General features: G+C 45.0%; 1 protein-coding gene across 3 annotated transcripts in view; it reads left to right on the top strand.

Annotated features, from left to right (window-relative positions):
* The window catches only part of dnah1 (dynein, axonemal, heavy chain 1), a 52,729-nt gene that overhangs the window by 18,051 nt on the left and 17,677 nt on the right, over window positions 1–17,001 (top strand). For all 3 annotated transcript variants that reach the window (XM_042089216.1, XM_042089218.1, XM_042089217.1), the window contains exons 29-58: window positions 295–483; window positions 1,364–1,469; window positions 1,906–2,019; window positions 2,135–2,284; window positions 2,420–2,506; window positions 2,840–3,026; window positions 3,116–3,207; window positions 3,356–3,510; window positions 4,186–4,363; window positions 4,597–4,791; window positions 5,265–5,384; window positions 5,539–5,697; window positions 5,913–6,017; window positions 6,193–6,333; window positions 6,629–6,789; window positions 7,464–7,621; window positions 7,869–8,042; window positions 8,234–8,263; window positions 9,011–9,189; window positions 9,462–9,692; window positions 9,939–10,135; window positions 10,506–10,641; window positions 11,399–11,607; window positions 12,978–13,149; window positions 13,417–13,608; window positions 14,347–14,457; window positions 14,789–14,974; window positions 15,449–15,640; window positions 15,757–15,924; window positions 16,274–16,465. In XM_042089216.1, the coding sequence (XP_041945150.1) occupies window positions 295–483; window positions 1,364–1,469; window positions 1,906–2,019; window positions 2,135–2,284; window positions 2,420–2,506; window positions 2,840–3,026; window positions 3,116–3,207; window positions 3,356–3,510; window positions 4,186–4,363; window positions 4,597–4,791; window positions 5,265–5,384; window positions 5,539–5,697; window positions 5,913–6,017; window positions 6,193–6,333; window positions 6,629–6,789; window positions 7,464–7,621; window positions 7,869–8,042; window positions 8,234–8,263; window positions 9,011–9,189; window positions 9,462–9,692; window positions 9,939–10,135; window positions 10,506–10,641; window positions 11,399–11,607; window positions 12,978–13,149; window positions 13,417–13,608; window positions 14,347–14,457; window positions 14,789–14,974; window positions 15,449–15,640; window positions 15,757–15,924; window positions 16,274–16,465 (4,666 nt within the window). The remainder of the gene's footprint in view (window positions 1–294; window positions 484–1,363; window positions 1,470–1,905; window positions 2,020–2,134; window positions 2,285–2,419; window positions 2,507–2,839; window positions 3,027–3,115; window positions 3,208–3,355; window positions 3,511–4,185; window positions 4,364–4,596; window positions 4,792–5,264; window positions 5,385–5,538; window positions 5,698–5,912; window positions 6,018–6,192; window positions 6,334–6,628; window positions 6,790–7,463; window positions 7,622–7,868; window positions 8,043–8,233; window positions 8,264–9,010; window positions 9,190–9,461; window positions 9,693–9,938; window positions 10,136–10,505; window positions 10,642–11,398; window positions 11,608–12,977; window positions 13,150–13,416; window positions 13,609–14,346; window positions 14,458–14,788; window positions 14,975–15,448; window positions 15,641–15,756; window positions 15,925–16,273; window positions 16,466–17,001) is intronic.

A 17,001-nucleotide genomic window follows, 5' to 3' on the forward strand; every position in this document is an offset into this window, starting at 1 on the left:
ATCACTCAACTCTGCATACAGATTTTGCCATCATCATCACTATTATATATTATATAAATAGATGTAATATTAAAAACAGAGCCACATTGTTCAGAACCCTTGATAACAAAATGGAATCAACAAAACATTTTCATTCAACAAAAATCAACAACAATCAACAACATGTGTGGAGTGTTAGTAGAATAGTTCTGAATAATCTCTCCCAGCTGCTCTTTTGATTTGATCATTGTGCTATTTTGAACCTGAGACGAATGTGTGGTGAAGTCCTTAGTTATTCTCTCTGTCCCCACACAGGTGCTACCTGACCCTCACAGGGGCTCTGCACCTGAAGTTCGGAGGGGCCCCAGCTGGACCTGCAGGGACGGGCAAAACCGAGACCACTAAAGACCTGGGCAAAGCCCTGGCCATCCAGACTGTGGTCTTCAACTGCTCTGACCAGCTGGACTTTATGGCCATGGGGAAGTTCCTCAAGGGCCTGGCCAGGTTAGTTAAACCGACATGTATTATTTTGAGTGTAAGACACCACATGAAAAAAATCACAAATGATGAATGTCTTACGATGAATGTCTTGTCTAACGTTTGCTAAAGAGCCTACCATGTAAGGGATAATGTATAGAACGCCGGTCATTATCGGGAAATAGGTCCCGACAGGGCGAACCAGACCCCGACGTACAGCGGAGGGATCTTGTTCCGACCTGAAGGACCTGAAGGATCTTGTTCCGACCTGACCTTATTACACGGCTACTTGCCAAAACGAAAAACTCCCCACGATATGACTCTTTAGCCTACATAGCCTATTTGTTACCGTTTCATCGTGGCTTTTGCGAATAGTTCGCAACAACACACGCTGAACTTGAATCAAACATTCTTTAGAATACAGCTGATCAACCATCTGCTTTCACTTTTTCTTTTTTTATATATATATTTTTTGGCCTTTTATGCCTTTAATTTACAGGACAGTAGAGAATGACAGGAAGCGAGTGGGAGAGAGAGTTGGGGTGGGATCCGGAAAGGACCACGGGGCGGGAATCGAACCCGGGTTGCCGGCGCATGGTGCAGGTGCCCCAGCCAGCCGCGCCACGGCTGGGGCCCTGCTTTTACTTTTGAATGAAGTTCCAGTAGTTGCGGAGTAATATAAAAGACCTGAATTAGAAGCACAAAACCCATTTTCCTTGACCGCGGTCTGTTATACTTAGCAATGGTCTGTTATCGAGAATTATCAGACCTCTGAACGTTGTGATGGCCCATTCAAGTGAATGTAGCATTCTGCAGCATTATGAAGGGCCGTGTAATAAAGTCAGATATTTAACCATGGATTATAACTGTTACATCACATTAACTGATCCACTGTAATGTGCCACAGCTCTGGAGCATGGGCCTGTTTTGATGAGTTCAATCGCATCGATGTGGAGGTGCTGTCTGTGGTGGCGCAGCAGATCACCACCATCCAGAAAGCCCAGCAGCAGAGGGTGAGCTCAGGCCACATACATGCACACACAGCACGCCCACCTCCCACACACTCATACACAGAGGCGCAACACTGTGACACAACAACACTGTGTGTGCCAGCACATGCCATTCCTCTTCTCCATCTCCACACATTCTCCCTCTATCTCACTCTCAGCACTCACTTAGTACTTCTCTACGCACTCACTTACTACTTACTCACTTAATGCTAACAGCCATTACTTTCCAGCTGTATATACTAAATGCAAATCTGTTTTCCACACACAATACAGGACAGCTGTGTCCTAGTGTAGTGTGATATTTATTTATTTATTTATTTATTTGCGTTTTTAAGCATTTAGGTAACGCTTTGGATAAAACCATGTGTTTGTACTTACCATGTGTGATGTGTGAGCATTACTAATGTTTGTTTGTGTGTGTGTGTACGTGCGTGTTAAGTCAGAGAGATTTGTGTTTGAGGGGGCCGAGATTCCACTAGTGCCCTCCTGTGCCGTTTTCATCACTATGAATCCTGGGTACGCAGGACGAACCGAGCTGCCGGATAACCTAAAGGTGAAATCACTGACCACCTAACAGATTTTGAAAAAGTAAAGAAAACTGTAAACGACAGACAGCTACATCATGAAACATCTCAGGCAAAGCAGTTTTCTATGCCATCTGTGTCCAGGCCCTATTCCGACCGGTAGCCATGATGGTTCCTGACTATGCCATGATTGCAGAGATTTCCCTTTACTCCTTTGGCTTCAGCGACGCCAAAATTCTGTCCAAAAAGATCACCAGCACGTTCAAGCTGTCCTCCGAGCAGCTCAGCTCTCAGGTGGGCATCAGGCCACATTGGCCAGCGGGCTTTGGCTTGGCATTGACATGGTCTGACTCCTGATGTTATTATTATTGAGGGGTTGGTGTTTTGAGTGATTATGGGTCAAAATGATGCCCGATAATTGTGCTGCAGGATCATTATGACTTTGGGATGAGAGCTGTGAAGACTGTCATTTCTGCTGCGGGAAACCTTAAAAGAGAGAACCCGAACATGAATGAGGTTAGTTGAGTGTGTGTTGTTTGTTATGTATATTCACCTGGCAGAGAAGTATTGTTGCGCTCAGATGATAGTTTCCAGGTGCATTAGAACCAATAATGTGAAAATAGAGCTGCAAGTGGTTTGCACTCTGAAACAAAATGACTAGACAAAGTCTTGCAAAAAAGGAGCAACTAGTTTTAACTAGAGCTCAATTTTTTTTGAGAGTGCGAACTACTTACAGCTTCATGTATAATATTCACCTGGGGAGAACCTGAATTATGGACTCCTTGATGTAGCATTCCAGTGTTTTGGCATGTGAGCTCTGAGGCTGGCATTTTGATTTGATCCTAACAGGAGCTGATCTGCCTGCGTGCCATCCGGGACGTCAACGTGCCCAAGTTCCTGCAGGACGACCTGAAGCTCTTCAGCGGCATCGTGTCCGACCTCTTCCCCAAGATCAAAGAGGAGCCCATCGATTATGGCACGCTGGAGGAGTCCATCCGCAGCGTCTGCGCCAAGAAGTGCCTGAAGGACGTAGATGGTGAGCCTCAGTGGGGGGATTAGCGTCCTCGGTGGAGAGGATTAGCCAAGAGCCGGAGCACAAAAACCCATGGCTGTTCTGCCCCGCAGGTTACATCACAAAATGTATCCAGCTGTACGAGACGACCGTGGTGCGTCACGGACTCATGTTGGTCGGGCCGCCTGGCTCAGGCAAAACTAAGGTCAGCTCTTACATTCCGTTCTAGCGTTAGTTATGCCCTTAGTGTCCCCTCAAATTGATATGGGTATCCAACCCAGAATGTGTTGACAAGAGCATGGTCCCCTGTGTGAGAGTTGGGTGTTGGAGTTGATGTATTGTTTCCCTGGCAGTGTTATATGATTTTGGGAGCTGCGCTCACAGCTCTGCAGGGACAGCCGTCTGTCAGCGGTGGTGTGTACGAGGCGGTGCAGACGTTTGTGCTCAACCCCAAATCCATCACCATGGGGCAGCTTTACGGAGAGTTTGACCTGCTCACTCATGAGTGGTAAGCCCTTTCCCAAGGCCCGCTGTGCGTCATTCAAATATGAACGCATGCACAGACACACAGACACAAACACACGCACACACTCACAGACACACACACAGTATAAATGCGTTCATTTGCTCTTTAGCTGCTTTGGCTAGATCCTTTATCACAACATATATAACAGTTGGTTATGTCATTCCGAGTCAAATTACAGTAGACAGAATCCAGGAAAATGGTTGCCGCACCATCTCAGATTTTGTCTACATAACGTTTAGGTCCCAAAACTAAGACCTGTAAAATCAATTCCAATGTTTTAAGATTTCCCTTCCTTCATTTGTTCAGTAATTATTATGCTCAAAACAGCCTTATCTGGCAAGACATAGTTTGGGCATTAATATTTTTAAAAAGTAGCATTCCAAGCCTGACAAAACTTTGTACTACATTTGCCCAGCCCAGCCTGTAAAACTAAAATAATATCAAGGGGTAAATATAAAGGCAGAAACATTTTACAGCCCTTGGTTTTGGGACCCATTCATGATATAGACAAGTTTTTAACAAAATCTGAGACAGTACAACAACAACTCTATCTGATTTGACATGGAATGACCCTGTTGTCAAAGGCCAGTCACTTGGTTATCATCACCTCTAGTTCTGCTCTCTCTCTCTCCTCCTGCCCTCTGTTGCCCCCTGCAGGACTGATGGCATTCTGTCCTCTCTGGTGCGCGGTGGTGTGGCCTCCAATGATGAGGATAAGAAGTGGTACATGTTTGATGGGCCAGTGGACGCAGTCTGGATCGAGAACATGAACACTGTGCTGGACGACAACAAGAAGCTCTGTCTGAGTTCTGGAGAAATCATCAAGCTCACTGATGTGAGATCATGGCTCATCATGATTATTTTTGTGCATTATCAAACTTTATTTGCTACAGTATTTGTACAGTACTCAGATCTGTGATTACAAATAAGCAGAAAGAAATAGACATTACACAATAATTAATTCATTTTTTACACGTTTAATTCTTTCTAAATTACTGTTTAATTTAGCTAGTTTGCTATTTGTGTACAATGTGTATTTTTAATGTGTGTTATCTATTGTCTGTCCAGAGCATGACCATGATGTTTGAGGTGCAGGACCTGGCCGTGGCGTCACCGGCCACGGTGTCCCGCTGTGGCATGGTGTACCTGGAGCCCAGCATCCTGGGGCTCAAGCCCTTTACCGAGTGCTGGCTCCGCACCATCCCCGCACCCCTGCAGCCCTACGCACAGGAGCTGGACTCACTCTTCACACGCTTCCTACAGGTAGGGCAAGAGAGCCTCCTACAGGTGGGGCAGGAGAGCCTCCTACAGGTGGGGCAAAGGAACCTTCTACAGGTAAGGCAAGGGGAACCTCCTACAGGTGGGGCAGGGGAACCTCCTACAGGTAGGGCAAGGGGAACCTCCTACAGGTGGGGCAGGGGAACCTCCTACAGGTAGGGCAAGGGGAACCTCCTACAGGTGGGGCAGGGGAACCTCCTACAGGTAGGGCAAGGGGAACCTCCTACAGTTAGGGCAGGGAAACTGTGTACATTACATTACGTTACACTAGCATCAGTATGTTACATTAACATCTCTTTAGTCGTTAGAAAGAGACAGAAAGCAAAAGAGGGGGCTGCTGAGTTAGTGAAGACATTTTTAGAAGGCTGAATGGATGAATGAGTGTGCTGGTGACTTGTGATGTGACTTGTGTCTAGAAGACTAGTTACTGGATATGATCTGTGCGTGTTTGTCCACAGGACTCGATCACATTTGTACGCTCCTCAGTGAAAGAGGTTATCGCCTCGATGGACAGCAATCTCACCTGCAGTCTACTGAAGCTGCTCGACTGCTTCTTTAAGCCATTTGTTCCTCAAGAGGTAACAGTTTTAATGAACATCGAAATAAATGGACCTAACTGATATAATTTTTGACTGAGTTAATACTGACATTAAAAGGCTAAAAAATGTGACCAGGAATGTTGTTACAGCTACACCATTGCACCCTGTAAACTGTTTTATCTGTGTGATGTAGGGGACAAGGCCTCCACCCAAGAAGAAGCTGTCTCGCCTGAGTGAGCTGATCGAGCCATGGTTCGTCTTTTCTCTAGTGTGGAGCGTGGGGGCCACCGGAGACGCTGCCAGCTGGCTGAAGTTCAGCGTCTGGCTCAGGGACAAGATGGCCGAGGAGAAAGTGAGAGCTGCTCCAGCTGTCCATCACTACCCTCAAGCTAGGCTTGATTTGTGGTGGCTCATTTCTCAGTGTCCTCTCAGTGTTCTCAGTTTCTTAGTGATGACTCTTGCCCATTTGAACCGTAAAACAAAAGTTCATACTCAACGAGATTGAGAGTGCTTGTTTTAGCACTGATGCAACAAGTAAACCACAGAATCGAAATGTTTCACTTCCAGATCAAGCTTTGCTTCCCCAAGGAAGGGCTTGTGTATGACTACCGGCTAGATGATGCGGGGATAAGTAACTTATCAGAAGAAGAGGAGGAGGACAAAGACGGAAAGGTTATATGCATTTGAAAGACATTGTTATGAACATGTGTGGTTCGAACACTAATGTAAAATTAAATAATGAGTCACCTTCACTGTACTAATCCTTGTCCAATCATGCATCCCCACACTTCATTCTAGAACTTTTAATATGATTTGTAATGTCTTAATTGTGTCTCTGCTTTGTAAGGTGCAATGGGTCAGTTGGATGGAGTCCGCGCGACAGGTGGTCATCACGCCAGACACCAGCTACTCTGACATCATTGTGCCTACACCAGACACTATTCGCATGTCCTTCCTCATGGACATGCTGCTGTCCAACAAGAAGCCAGTATGCACTCTCTCCTGCTAGAAGTCTGCACACATAAACACATTTCATATGTCCGAATGGAACACTGCACTGCTATTGTCAGTACATACTGTATATCATGAATGTTACCCAGTATTGCAAGCTAAGTTAGAATTATATGTTATCACATTATGTATTTAAAATATATCTGTTATATAATTGTAGGTGTAGGAAAAGGAGAGCCTTTAAGAAAGACTTATCTTTGTACAGTATGCTTGTGTATTTCTGTGCATCAGACTGTGTCCCATCTCTGTACTTGTCTTTTGCTGTTCACTAGGTTCTGTGCATCGGGCCCACAGGCACAGGGAAGACCCTGACCATATCAGATAAGCTGCTGAAGAACATGCCAGCAGAGTACATCACTCACTTCCTGATGTTCTCAGCGCGCACATCAGCCAATCAGACGCAAGATTACATGGACAGCAAACTGGACAAGAGGTACACCATTCACTTATCTAGCTGCAGTGTGTTTGTGTCTGTGTGTGTGTGTGTGTGTGTGTGTGTGTGTGTGTGTGTGTGTGTGAGATTGTGTGTGTGTGTTGTGTGTGTGTCTGTGTGTGTGTGTGTGTATGTATGTGTGTGTGTGTGTGTGTGTGTGTGTGTGTGTGTGTGTGTGTGTGTGTGCGCGTGTGTGTGTGTGTGTGTGTGTGTGTGTGTGTGTGTGAGATTGTGTGTGTGTGTTGTGTGTGTGTCTGTGTGTGTGTGTGTGTATGTGTGTGTGTGTGTGTGTGTGTGTGTGTGTGTGTGTGTGCATGTGTGCGTGTGTGCGTGTGTGCGTGTGTGCGTGTGTGTGTGTGTGTGTGTGTGTGTGTGTGTGTACATGTGTGTGTGTGTGTGTGTGTGTGTGTGTGTGTGTGTGTGTGTGTGTATGTGTGTGTGTGTTTGTGCGTGTGTGTGTGTGTGTGTGTGTGTGTATGTGTGTGTGTGTGTGTTTGTGTGTGTGTGTGTGTGTGTGTGTGTGTGTGTGTGTGTGTGTGTGTGTGTGTGTTTGTGTGTGTATGAATGACAGGACATGATGACCAGATGTCGTTGCACTTCCGCTTGTTACATCTCAGTCTTAACCTATTGTGATGTGGATGTGGAGTGAGGTTTAATTGTCCTTGTGTGGAAAGGCGTAAGGGAGTGTTCGGGCCTCCACTTGGCAAGTATTTTGTCTTCTTCATTGACGACTTGAACATGCCCATGCTGGAGACATATGGGGCCCAGCCCCCTATTGAGCTGTTGCGCCAGTGGATGGACCATGGAGGCTGGTACGACAGGAAACAGATTGGTGAGGATCCTCTGGCTGTCATATAGCATACAAGTGTAAACACTGGCCGTAAACAATTTTTATTTAGATTATCCACAAGGATTATATCAAAGATCCTTGATTACTAACCAGCTCTACTTCAACCCTCTCTGATTACACCTCAGTTATTCTCAAAGAGACATCACAATTAAATGTGCAGTCATAGTAATGCAATTTTATGGTAGACTAGTGGCACAGCAAAATAAACTAAACCATTGGTGATCACTAGGTGCCTTCAAGTACCTGGTGGACATAAACTTTGCGTGCGCCATGGGGCCCCCTGGGGGTGGCAGGAACCCCATCACCCAGCGCTTCACACGACACTTCAACTTCCTGTCCTTTACCGAGATGGATGACAGCAGCAAGAAAAAGATCTTCTCCACTATCCTGGGCAACTGGATGGGTGAGTTCCACTACACATTGAACATTCGCAGGCCAAATAAGTGAATGAATGAATGAATAAATAAATAGGTGCAATAAAGAAATGAGAAAACATATTGAAGTGATATAAAATAGGTGAATTTTTATATTTTTTTAGTATATCTGTTAGGCAGTCTGTGTTTATTATGTCTGTGGATCTGTTCTCTTTCACAGATGGAAACATGAGTAAAAAGGACCCAGGCAGTGAGTCAGCTCAGGATGAGAAAGAGCCATTAAACAGATTAATAGATAGAAAGGAGATGAAGTAAGGAAGATAAAGATGTAGAAAGTTAATGTGATTTGTTCGCCTAATGGGAAATAATGAGACCTGATATAGAACAGAAATTAGTGTGACCAAGTGAGTGTATATATGTATGATATTTTGTGGATCCTTAATCACAGGGGAAAGTGTCATCAAACATCACCAAGGTCACACCTTCAGCAGTGTTAGGTTCATGGACAAAACCCAGTGCCATCCATACTTGTAGGTGTTGTAGTACACTTTAGTGTTTGTGGGGTGGTAGAGGAAGCTGAGTGATCAACTTAACGCCATCTTTCAAGTTCCTTTTTGCTAACATGTTGTATTTAATGAGACTCTAAATCATTGGTTCCCAAAGACTGGGTCGCGACCCACAGGTGGGTCGTAGAAGATTTTATTTGGGTCGCCAGCATAGCCTAGTGACAATTTATGTTGTGTAATACCCCTAGCTTATACCTTATATAGCTTAGGAAACCTAACCTTAGGAAGCTTTCTATTAGGATCTAGTTTGTTAACTACCACAGTCACGAGTTGGGTCGTGATAGTCTGTCATTTTTAAAAAGTGGGTCCCCAGAAAAAAAGTTTGGGAAACACTGCTCTAAATGGTCTGATCGAATACTAGACACTAAATGGTAAAAAGAAACCAACTTCCATTTAGATCTGTATTGTGTCTCTTCTCCCTCGTCCAACAGAGAAGATCCCTGAGATCCTACCCTTGAACGAGCCCCTGGTGGACGCCACCATCCGCGTGTACTCCACCATAACGTCCTGCCTGCTGCCCACGCCGGCCAAATCCCACTACACCTTCAACCTGCGTGACCTCTCCAAAGTGTTTCAGGGCATTCTCATGGCAGAGGCCATCAAGATTGAGGTGTGGACGCACGGGTTTTGGGGAAAGAGCAGTTTGCCATTTCACTTCACACTGCATCATAGCCAGGCATCATTACTGATTTACACAAAAGAAAATGATATGTCATCATGCATGTTATGCATTACCTATTAAATCATTGCTGTATCAGAATTTGTATATTAGAATAGAGCTGTTCCTTTGTGCTGCAGATTTAGATGTCTTATATATTTTGTCATATTTTGAGATTCTGCGTTGTCCTGTAATCATGTGGTGTTTTGTGTGGGCTTTGTCAGACTAAAGAGAACCTGTTGCGGCTGTGGTTCCACGAGAGCTGCCGAGTGTTCCAGGACCGGCTGGTCAGCGCCGAGGACAGGCAGTGGTTCGACCAGCTGCTGCAGACCTGCATCGAGGAGTTTGATTGCAGCTTCGACGACGTCGTCCCCTCTCGACCCGTCCTCTTCGGGGACTTCATGGTTCCAGGGGCAGACACCAAAATATATCAGCACATAGAGGACCGGGGGAAGGTTGGACTCCTGCCTGTTTTTCATCTTTCAAGCGTTTTCAAGTTTTCTGTCAAACACGGTCTCACCTTCCCGCATTATCTGTATCACCGCTCCCGTATTAAAAAATAGAACATTTATTTTCAGCAATGTATCATTGAAAAGCATTGTGCCTGTAAATAGGTACCACAAACTGATTAAGTAACTTTATAATGCTTATTTGTGTGTTTTACACCACCTGCCATTCCATGTCCATGTTTTAATTCCCAGTTGGCTCGAGTAATGGATGAGTACATGGATGACTACAACCAGATCAGCACTGCCAAGCTGAAGCTGGTGCTCTTCATGGATGCCATCCAGCATGTGTGCCGCATCAGCCGCATCCTGCGCCAGCCCCTGGGCAACGCCCTGCTGCTGGGCGTCGGGGGCAGCGGCCGCCAGTCTCTCACCAAGCTGGCCAGCCACATGTGAGGCTAGCACCGCACCGCACCACACCACACCACAGTCATGAATGAAAGAAGATCTGTGTTGCGCTGAGAAATGAGGATAATATGATGTTAGAGAAGACTCTTTTCAGCTGCAATTCATTTGTCCATCGACAAGTTCATTCTAAGTAGCATATTGAGGGTTGAGGTTTGAAAACATTCACAAAAGCTTCTTCAGCTTCTGCTTTGTGATTGAACTCTTTTTTACTTTTTTTCGATACCTTGTACCAAAAGAAACTCCCTCTCTCTCTCAATCTCTCTTTCTCTCTCTCTCTCAATCTCTCTTTCTCTCTGTCTTTCTCTATTTCTCTCTCTCTCTCTGTCTGTGCTATCCTGTTTTTTTGCTCTTCAGGTCTGACTACGAATGTTTCCAAATCGAATTGTCTAAAAACTATGGGAACGCAGAGTGGAGAGAGGACATCAAAAGCATCATGCTGAAAGCTGGCCTCACCAACGTCCAGATCACCTTTCTGTTTGTAGACACACAGGTTGGTTATATTTACAGCTCCAATCATGTTTGGTGTTCCTTATCACACCATCTGTCTCACAGCAATAAAAAGATAACAGGAGGGTGGTCATTTGGCAGATCCATCAGCGCACAGAGTTTGATTGGATGAACAGTGCCTATAAAAAGTATTCACTCCCCTAGGATATTTCCCCTTTTACTGCTTTTATAAATGGAATCTTGATCAATTTAATTTGTCTTTGTTAACAATAACATCCCCCAAAATCCCCTCTTTAATTTCAAAGTGAAAGCAGATTTCTACAAAGTAAAAATATATAATGCAAAATAAGCGATTGCATAAATATTCACCCCCTTCGAGTCAGCATTTAGTAGATGCATTTAAAGCATTTAGTAGAACGCATGGAGCCTGTGTGGATAGGTCTCAATTAGACTTGCACATCTGGATACTGCAATTTTTGAATAACCTTTTCTCTGCGTTGTTTGGAGTGTTCTTTTGTCTTCATGGTGGAATTATAGCCAGGAATACTGATTGACAAGTCACTGGACCTACCAGACACGGTGTCTTTATATTACTATACTATAGACATTCACTGACTCAGGCAATCTACATTTCACTAATTGTGACACTACTAGCACCAATTGACTTGACTGCTGTTGATTTAGGTTAGTGACTTTAAGGGTGGGTGAATATTTATGCAGTCGCTTATTTTGCATTATATATTTTTAATTAATTGACATTATTTTGTAGAACGTAATTCCCCTGTTTTTTTAAATTTCAGATTAAGAATGAGTCCTTCCTGGAGGACATAAACAACATCCTAAACTCAGGCGATGTGCCCAACCTGTACGCCACCGACGAGCAGGAGCGCATCCTGAACACCATGAAGCCTGTGGTGCAGGACCTGGGGCAGCAGCCCACCAAGGCCAACCTCATGGCCGCCTACATCAAGAGGGTCCGCAGCAACATACACACCGTGCTCTGCATGAGGTGAATCCACAGCACCCCTCACAGAAATTTCAGGTTTTTGGTGAACAGTTGCTGCAAAAGGTTTCTGGCAAACAGTTGCGGTTAACTTTTGGCAATGTTGCAGCAAATTTGCAGCAATGCTATTATTGCAGCAATGCTATTATTGGCTTAGTGTGGTGGCAAATCACTGGCGAACACATTTGCCACTAGAGGCAAACTTCTCATTGTTGCCAGAACTTTGCTGGAATTTTGCCTCTAGCGGCCAACATTGGCAAACTTCTGGCAATATTTTCTAGTGAACTCATTTGTTTCCTACAAATCACCCACAAGTCTGCTGCAAATCTGCTGAAAACATTTCATTTTTGTAAGGGACAGCAACAGTTAGAGAGCACACAACCTATGGCTACAGTGGTGGTGCAGTACACCTCTGCATATTTCATATAAGTGTAACTACCTTGTGTTTGCCCGGAATCTAACCTGCAAATTGTAGCACCTAAGATTGGAGAGCGAGCATGCTAGCAAGCAAGCTATAACCCATGGGTGCTAGAACCTTTTACAAGCACATCTCTTAAGCCGTTGGGAGGGAGGTGTACTGTACTTAATGTACAAAATGTGCAGCTATCCCTAATGCTCATACATATGTCATCAGTGTAATGACATGTTTTAGCTTGTAGTGAACATATTTCAATTACTACACAAAAGATTAGGGAAACCGTTTAGTGAATACAAGTTTTTAAAGTGGCCAACTTCTTGGCTTATTACAGTCATAGACAAATGATTAAGACCACCCTTGAGAAAAGTGTCACGGAGCTTGTTTCCGACCTGTCCTGGTAGGAATGATAAGGGACTTCACACCTCTTAAGAGATGTACACACTCGATCTGCATTCAAGAGCCGATAACTCGGACAACTTTTTAGGTGTTCTAGGCCAAATATGTCCACATTCTTTTCACAGTGTGAATGTGTCTGGTCACGTTTAAGGACTGCTGGCTCACTTGATACTTCCTGCGTTAACTGAAATAAATTCATCAGCAAGCCAACGGCTCCTATTATAGCCATTAACTGTATACAGCTCTGGAAAAAATGAAGAGACCACTGCACCTTTTTCTGATGCCATATTACAGTAGCTGAGTGACATTCGAATGAGTTGACGGTCATATTCAAATTTGCAGTGGTCTCTTAATTTTGAATATGACCATCAGCTCATTGGAATGTCACGCAGCAACTGTTGGATAAACAGAAAAATCCATGTGCAGTGGTCTCTTATTTTTTTTTCCAGAGCTGTATATATTTGCATTTGCTTACCTATTGTCGAGGCTGTGCTGTGCTTCTTTGTAAATATGCCATGCTGTATGTAAATGGATGATTCTTAAACGTTTGCGTTACATGCAGCCCCATTGGCGAGGTGTTCCGGGCACGGCTCAGGCAGTTCCCCTCGCTGGTCACCTGCTGCACCATCGACTGGTTCAGCGCCTGGCCAGAGGAGGCACTGCAGTCTGTGGCCACCTCCTTCCTCGGAGAGCTGCCGGACCTGGACGGTACCCCGGCCGCCATGATGGGCCTGGTATGGAGACACAGAAAAATAGGGCCCCGAGTGGAGTGTGTGTGTGTGTGTGTGTGTGTGTGTGTGTGTTTGTGTTTGTGTGTGTGTGTGTTTGTGTGTCATTGAGAGAGTGAGAGAGATTGAAAGGCAGAAATAGTTCATATGCCACATGATGTGATCTTATAATGGCAACATGTTAGTCTCAAAACGTGAGCAGAGTTAGCAGAGACCCTTAGATTCTGTGATCTACTGATCATGAGATCGTTAACCAAATCTCCCCCTGGGCAGAGCCTGATGTGCGTGAGGATCCACCAGGTTGTGGCCAGGATGTGCGGCCAGTACCTGGCCGAGATGTCACGGTACAACTACGTCACGCCCAAGAGCTACCTGGAGCTGCTCAGCATATTCTCAGCCCTCATTGGCCGCAAAAAGCAGGAGCTTAACAGCGCTCGGCTGCGTATGAAAACTGGCCTGGATAAGGTGAAAAAAATGAAACAGCTTCTTTGTATTTTATCATTCACGTGTTGTACAAACTCTCAGTAATGAAAATGGGTTCAAGCTATTTGCAGTGACACCCTTTTTTTCTATAAAGGTAAAGATGAAATGTGCATTACTTATGGGTGCAGATTGTATGTTGGTGTTGGCTGAATTTTTCGTTTCTTTTAATCTAAAGGTCAGTATGAGTCATAAGCACTCAGCCATCAAAGGTGGACCTTAATAGCAAAGAATCTTCCTCTTGTTAGCAGGGTAATGAATGAAAATGTATCACTGAATTGAGCAACTCCATAATGGAAGCTTCAGAGTTTTCCAATAAATCCACATTCATCCCTGTCTCTATATAAAAATAATAGAATTTCTGCCCTGAATGTCTTTTTGTCCTGGACAATTTGTTGTTGTGTCCTCATTTCTTGGTTTCTGTCTGTATGCCAACATGTTGAGTGTGCACAGACAGTCCTTTATCCTGAGGTTGCCTGTCTGTGACTGAGTGTCTGGCCTTGTGTACTGTCCACTGTCTAGTATTCTGTTGCTCAGAGACCGGCTCTGTTGACCGAGGTTTTGTTTAACTTCAGGAGGCCTTTCCACTTGTTCATTGTGTATATTTGTTGGTCTGTTTATGTGTGTGAATGTTTAGGTGTGTGGATGTATGTTTACGCTTTATGTAATATTTACGATGTGCATGTGTTATATCTTTTCATGTGTGTGTGTGTGTGCTTTCAGTTGCTGAGCACAGCTGAGGATGTGGCTAAGATGCAGGAGGAGCTAGAGATGATGAGGCCTCTTCTGGAGGAGGCTGCCAAGGACACAGTGGTCACCATGGAGAAGATCAAGGTATGAACTAAAAAAGGGCTCTCTTCATTATGTCAGAGTGTACACTGCAATCATCCAGTGGTGTTTATATGTGTGTGTTTACATCCTTTTTTGCAGGTGTGTAGGTGTATGCCTATGTGGATGCATATGGGTTTGTGTGTGTCTGTGTGTGTGTGTGTGTGTGTGTGTGTCTGTGTGTGTCTGTGTGTCTGTGTGTGTCTGTGTGTGTGTGTGTGTGTGTGTCTGTGTCTCTGTGTGTGTGTGTGTGTGTCTGTGTGTGTGTGTGTGTGTGTGTGTGTCTGTGTGATAGAGCTTCTGTCTTAATGCACGCCTGCATTTCTTCTGCCCACAGGAAGACACTGTGGTTGCCGAGGAGACCAGAGTGGCGGTGCAGGCGGAGGAGACCAAAGCCACAGAGAAGGCGACGGTGGCACAAGCCATCGCAGATGATGCCCAGAAGGACCTGGACGAGGCTCTGCCTGCCCTGGACGCAGCCCTCGCCAGCCTGAAGTCCCTCAACAAGAATGACGTCGTTGAGGTGCCTCTTTTGATAACCATTGCCAGCACCATTGCTCCATGTTGTAAAACACAGCCACTCTCACCACTTGTTTTTCTATACGTATGCATTTGTACATGCCTTTTTTTTTTGCCTTGTACATGCCATTTTCTTCAAATCAGTGCAGTCAGCCACCCAACCATTCTAGCACTTCAGAATATTTGTTTTCTGGAAAATGGACTTTAGTACTGCACCCATCATCATCCTGGCTTGAGAGTTCATTTACATTGGAAGAGCCATTTCATCCACCCAAAACAGCAATGCTGTTTCCATCCATGAGATTGAACTGAAGCTTGAGTCAGATGTAGATCAGTTTGTTGAGTCTCCAAAATGCCATCATAATATAAACCAGCATTTTCCCTAATAGCTCCATTGACAAATACTGTAACTGACCTTGTGACTGGCCTTGACCTGCTCTTTCTTTACAAAATAGACTTGTGTGTTGTATGTGTTAAGGTACGAGCCATGCAGAGGCCCCCTCAGGGAGTGAGGCTGGTCATTGAAGCTGTTTGCATCATGAAGGGCATCAAGCCTAAAAAGGTTGCAGGAGAGAAGCCAGGCACTAAGGTGGATGACTACTGGGAGCCAGGAAAGGGCCTTCTTCAGGACCCAGGAAAGTTCCTGGAGGGCCTGTTTAAGTTTGACAAGGTTGGACAGCATCCTCTGTTCCTACCCCAGTATTTCATATTGGGAACACCATTACAGATAAACTATTGCTGTTTCCAGGGCTTACTGTAGGGTTTGGTGTGTTTTTATCCCCACAGGATAACATCCCGGATGCTGTGATCAAGCTGGTGCAACCGTACATCGACAACGAGGAGTTCCAGCCGGCAAACATCGCCAAAGTGTCCAAAGCTTGCACCTCCATCTGCCAGTGGGTGCGAGCCATGCACATCTACCACTTCGTCGCCAGGGCAGTGGAACCTAAACGGGTATGAACTTCGACCTTTGCTCACAAAAATTCAAATGCTCTCTTTATTAAGCATTATCGTTTAAGGATGATAACAAAGTATGGTTCTAGGATGAAGTCAAATATATCAATGAGCTTTGATATAACCCCAGACTCTTCAGACTGCATGTACTGTACATACTGGCAGTAAAAGATAGCACCATACTGTACATTACAAGTATGAATGTCTTGGCCTTGAGAATCCATGTGTGCACACTTGAGTGGTTCTGATGGGCCGTTGGACACAGATGGACTGTTGATTTTCCATGAATGACCACTGTTAATCCCCTCAGTAATCAGTAATCCAATTTGCCCCGTCTCTCTCCGTGCAGCAAGCCCTGCAGGAGGCCCAGGAGGACCTGGCGGTGACGCAGCGCATCCTGGACGACTCACGGGACAAGCTGGCGGCCGTGGAGGAGGGCATCGCCACGCTCCAGGCCAAGTACAGCGACTGCCTGGCCAAGAGGGACGAGCTGGACAGCAAGTGCCAGCTGTGCGAGAAAAGGCTTGTCCGGGCCGACAAGGTTTTTCCTCTATAAAACGTTTTTTTTTTTTTTTTCTTTTTCACAGTGAAAAGCTCCCCTGAGACAGTTCAGTCACAGACTATGCAGCATACCTCTATACAGCTTAGCATCCTGCACAACCTCTTTCACCTCCCACGGGGGCATAGCACATGCAGTAGACAATGCCATTCACTCATGTCTGGAGTTTAAGTGTGGATAACATTGGGCCTTTTCCAAACTAGCCACTACATCCTCTTCCTGCCCACTTCCACTCCATTTGCACATTCACGTGTGGGTATGTTACATCAAGTTCCATCCGAAACCAATTTGAGCTCATTCCATAAGTCTGAAAACTGTTCTGAGTAGGAGTCAGTTGGGTCCGGTTTGGAGAAGGCCCTAAGTGTTTTCAAACTGCAACGGGTTAGCTTTTCCCTCAAGACTAGATTAGATGGCTTCTATTTTAAGGTTGTGTTTTGAGACAGAGCAGTGTGGTGCAGTTGGTTGTCTTGCTTTTTTTTATTGTGTTAATGCGTCACTCTTCCTGTGTGCACTACATC

The sequence above is a fragment of the Alosa sapidissima genome, chromosome 4, assembly GCF_018492685.1.
Source record: "Alosa sapidissima isolate fAloSap1 chromosome 4, fAloSap1.pri, whole genome shotgun sequence".
Classification (NCBI taxonomy): Eukaryota; Metazoa; Chordata; class Actinopteri; order Clupeiformes; family Clupeidae; genus Alosa; species Alosa sapidissima.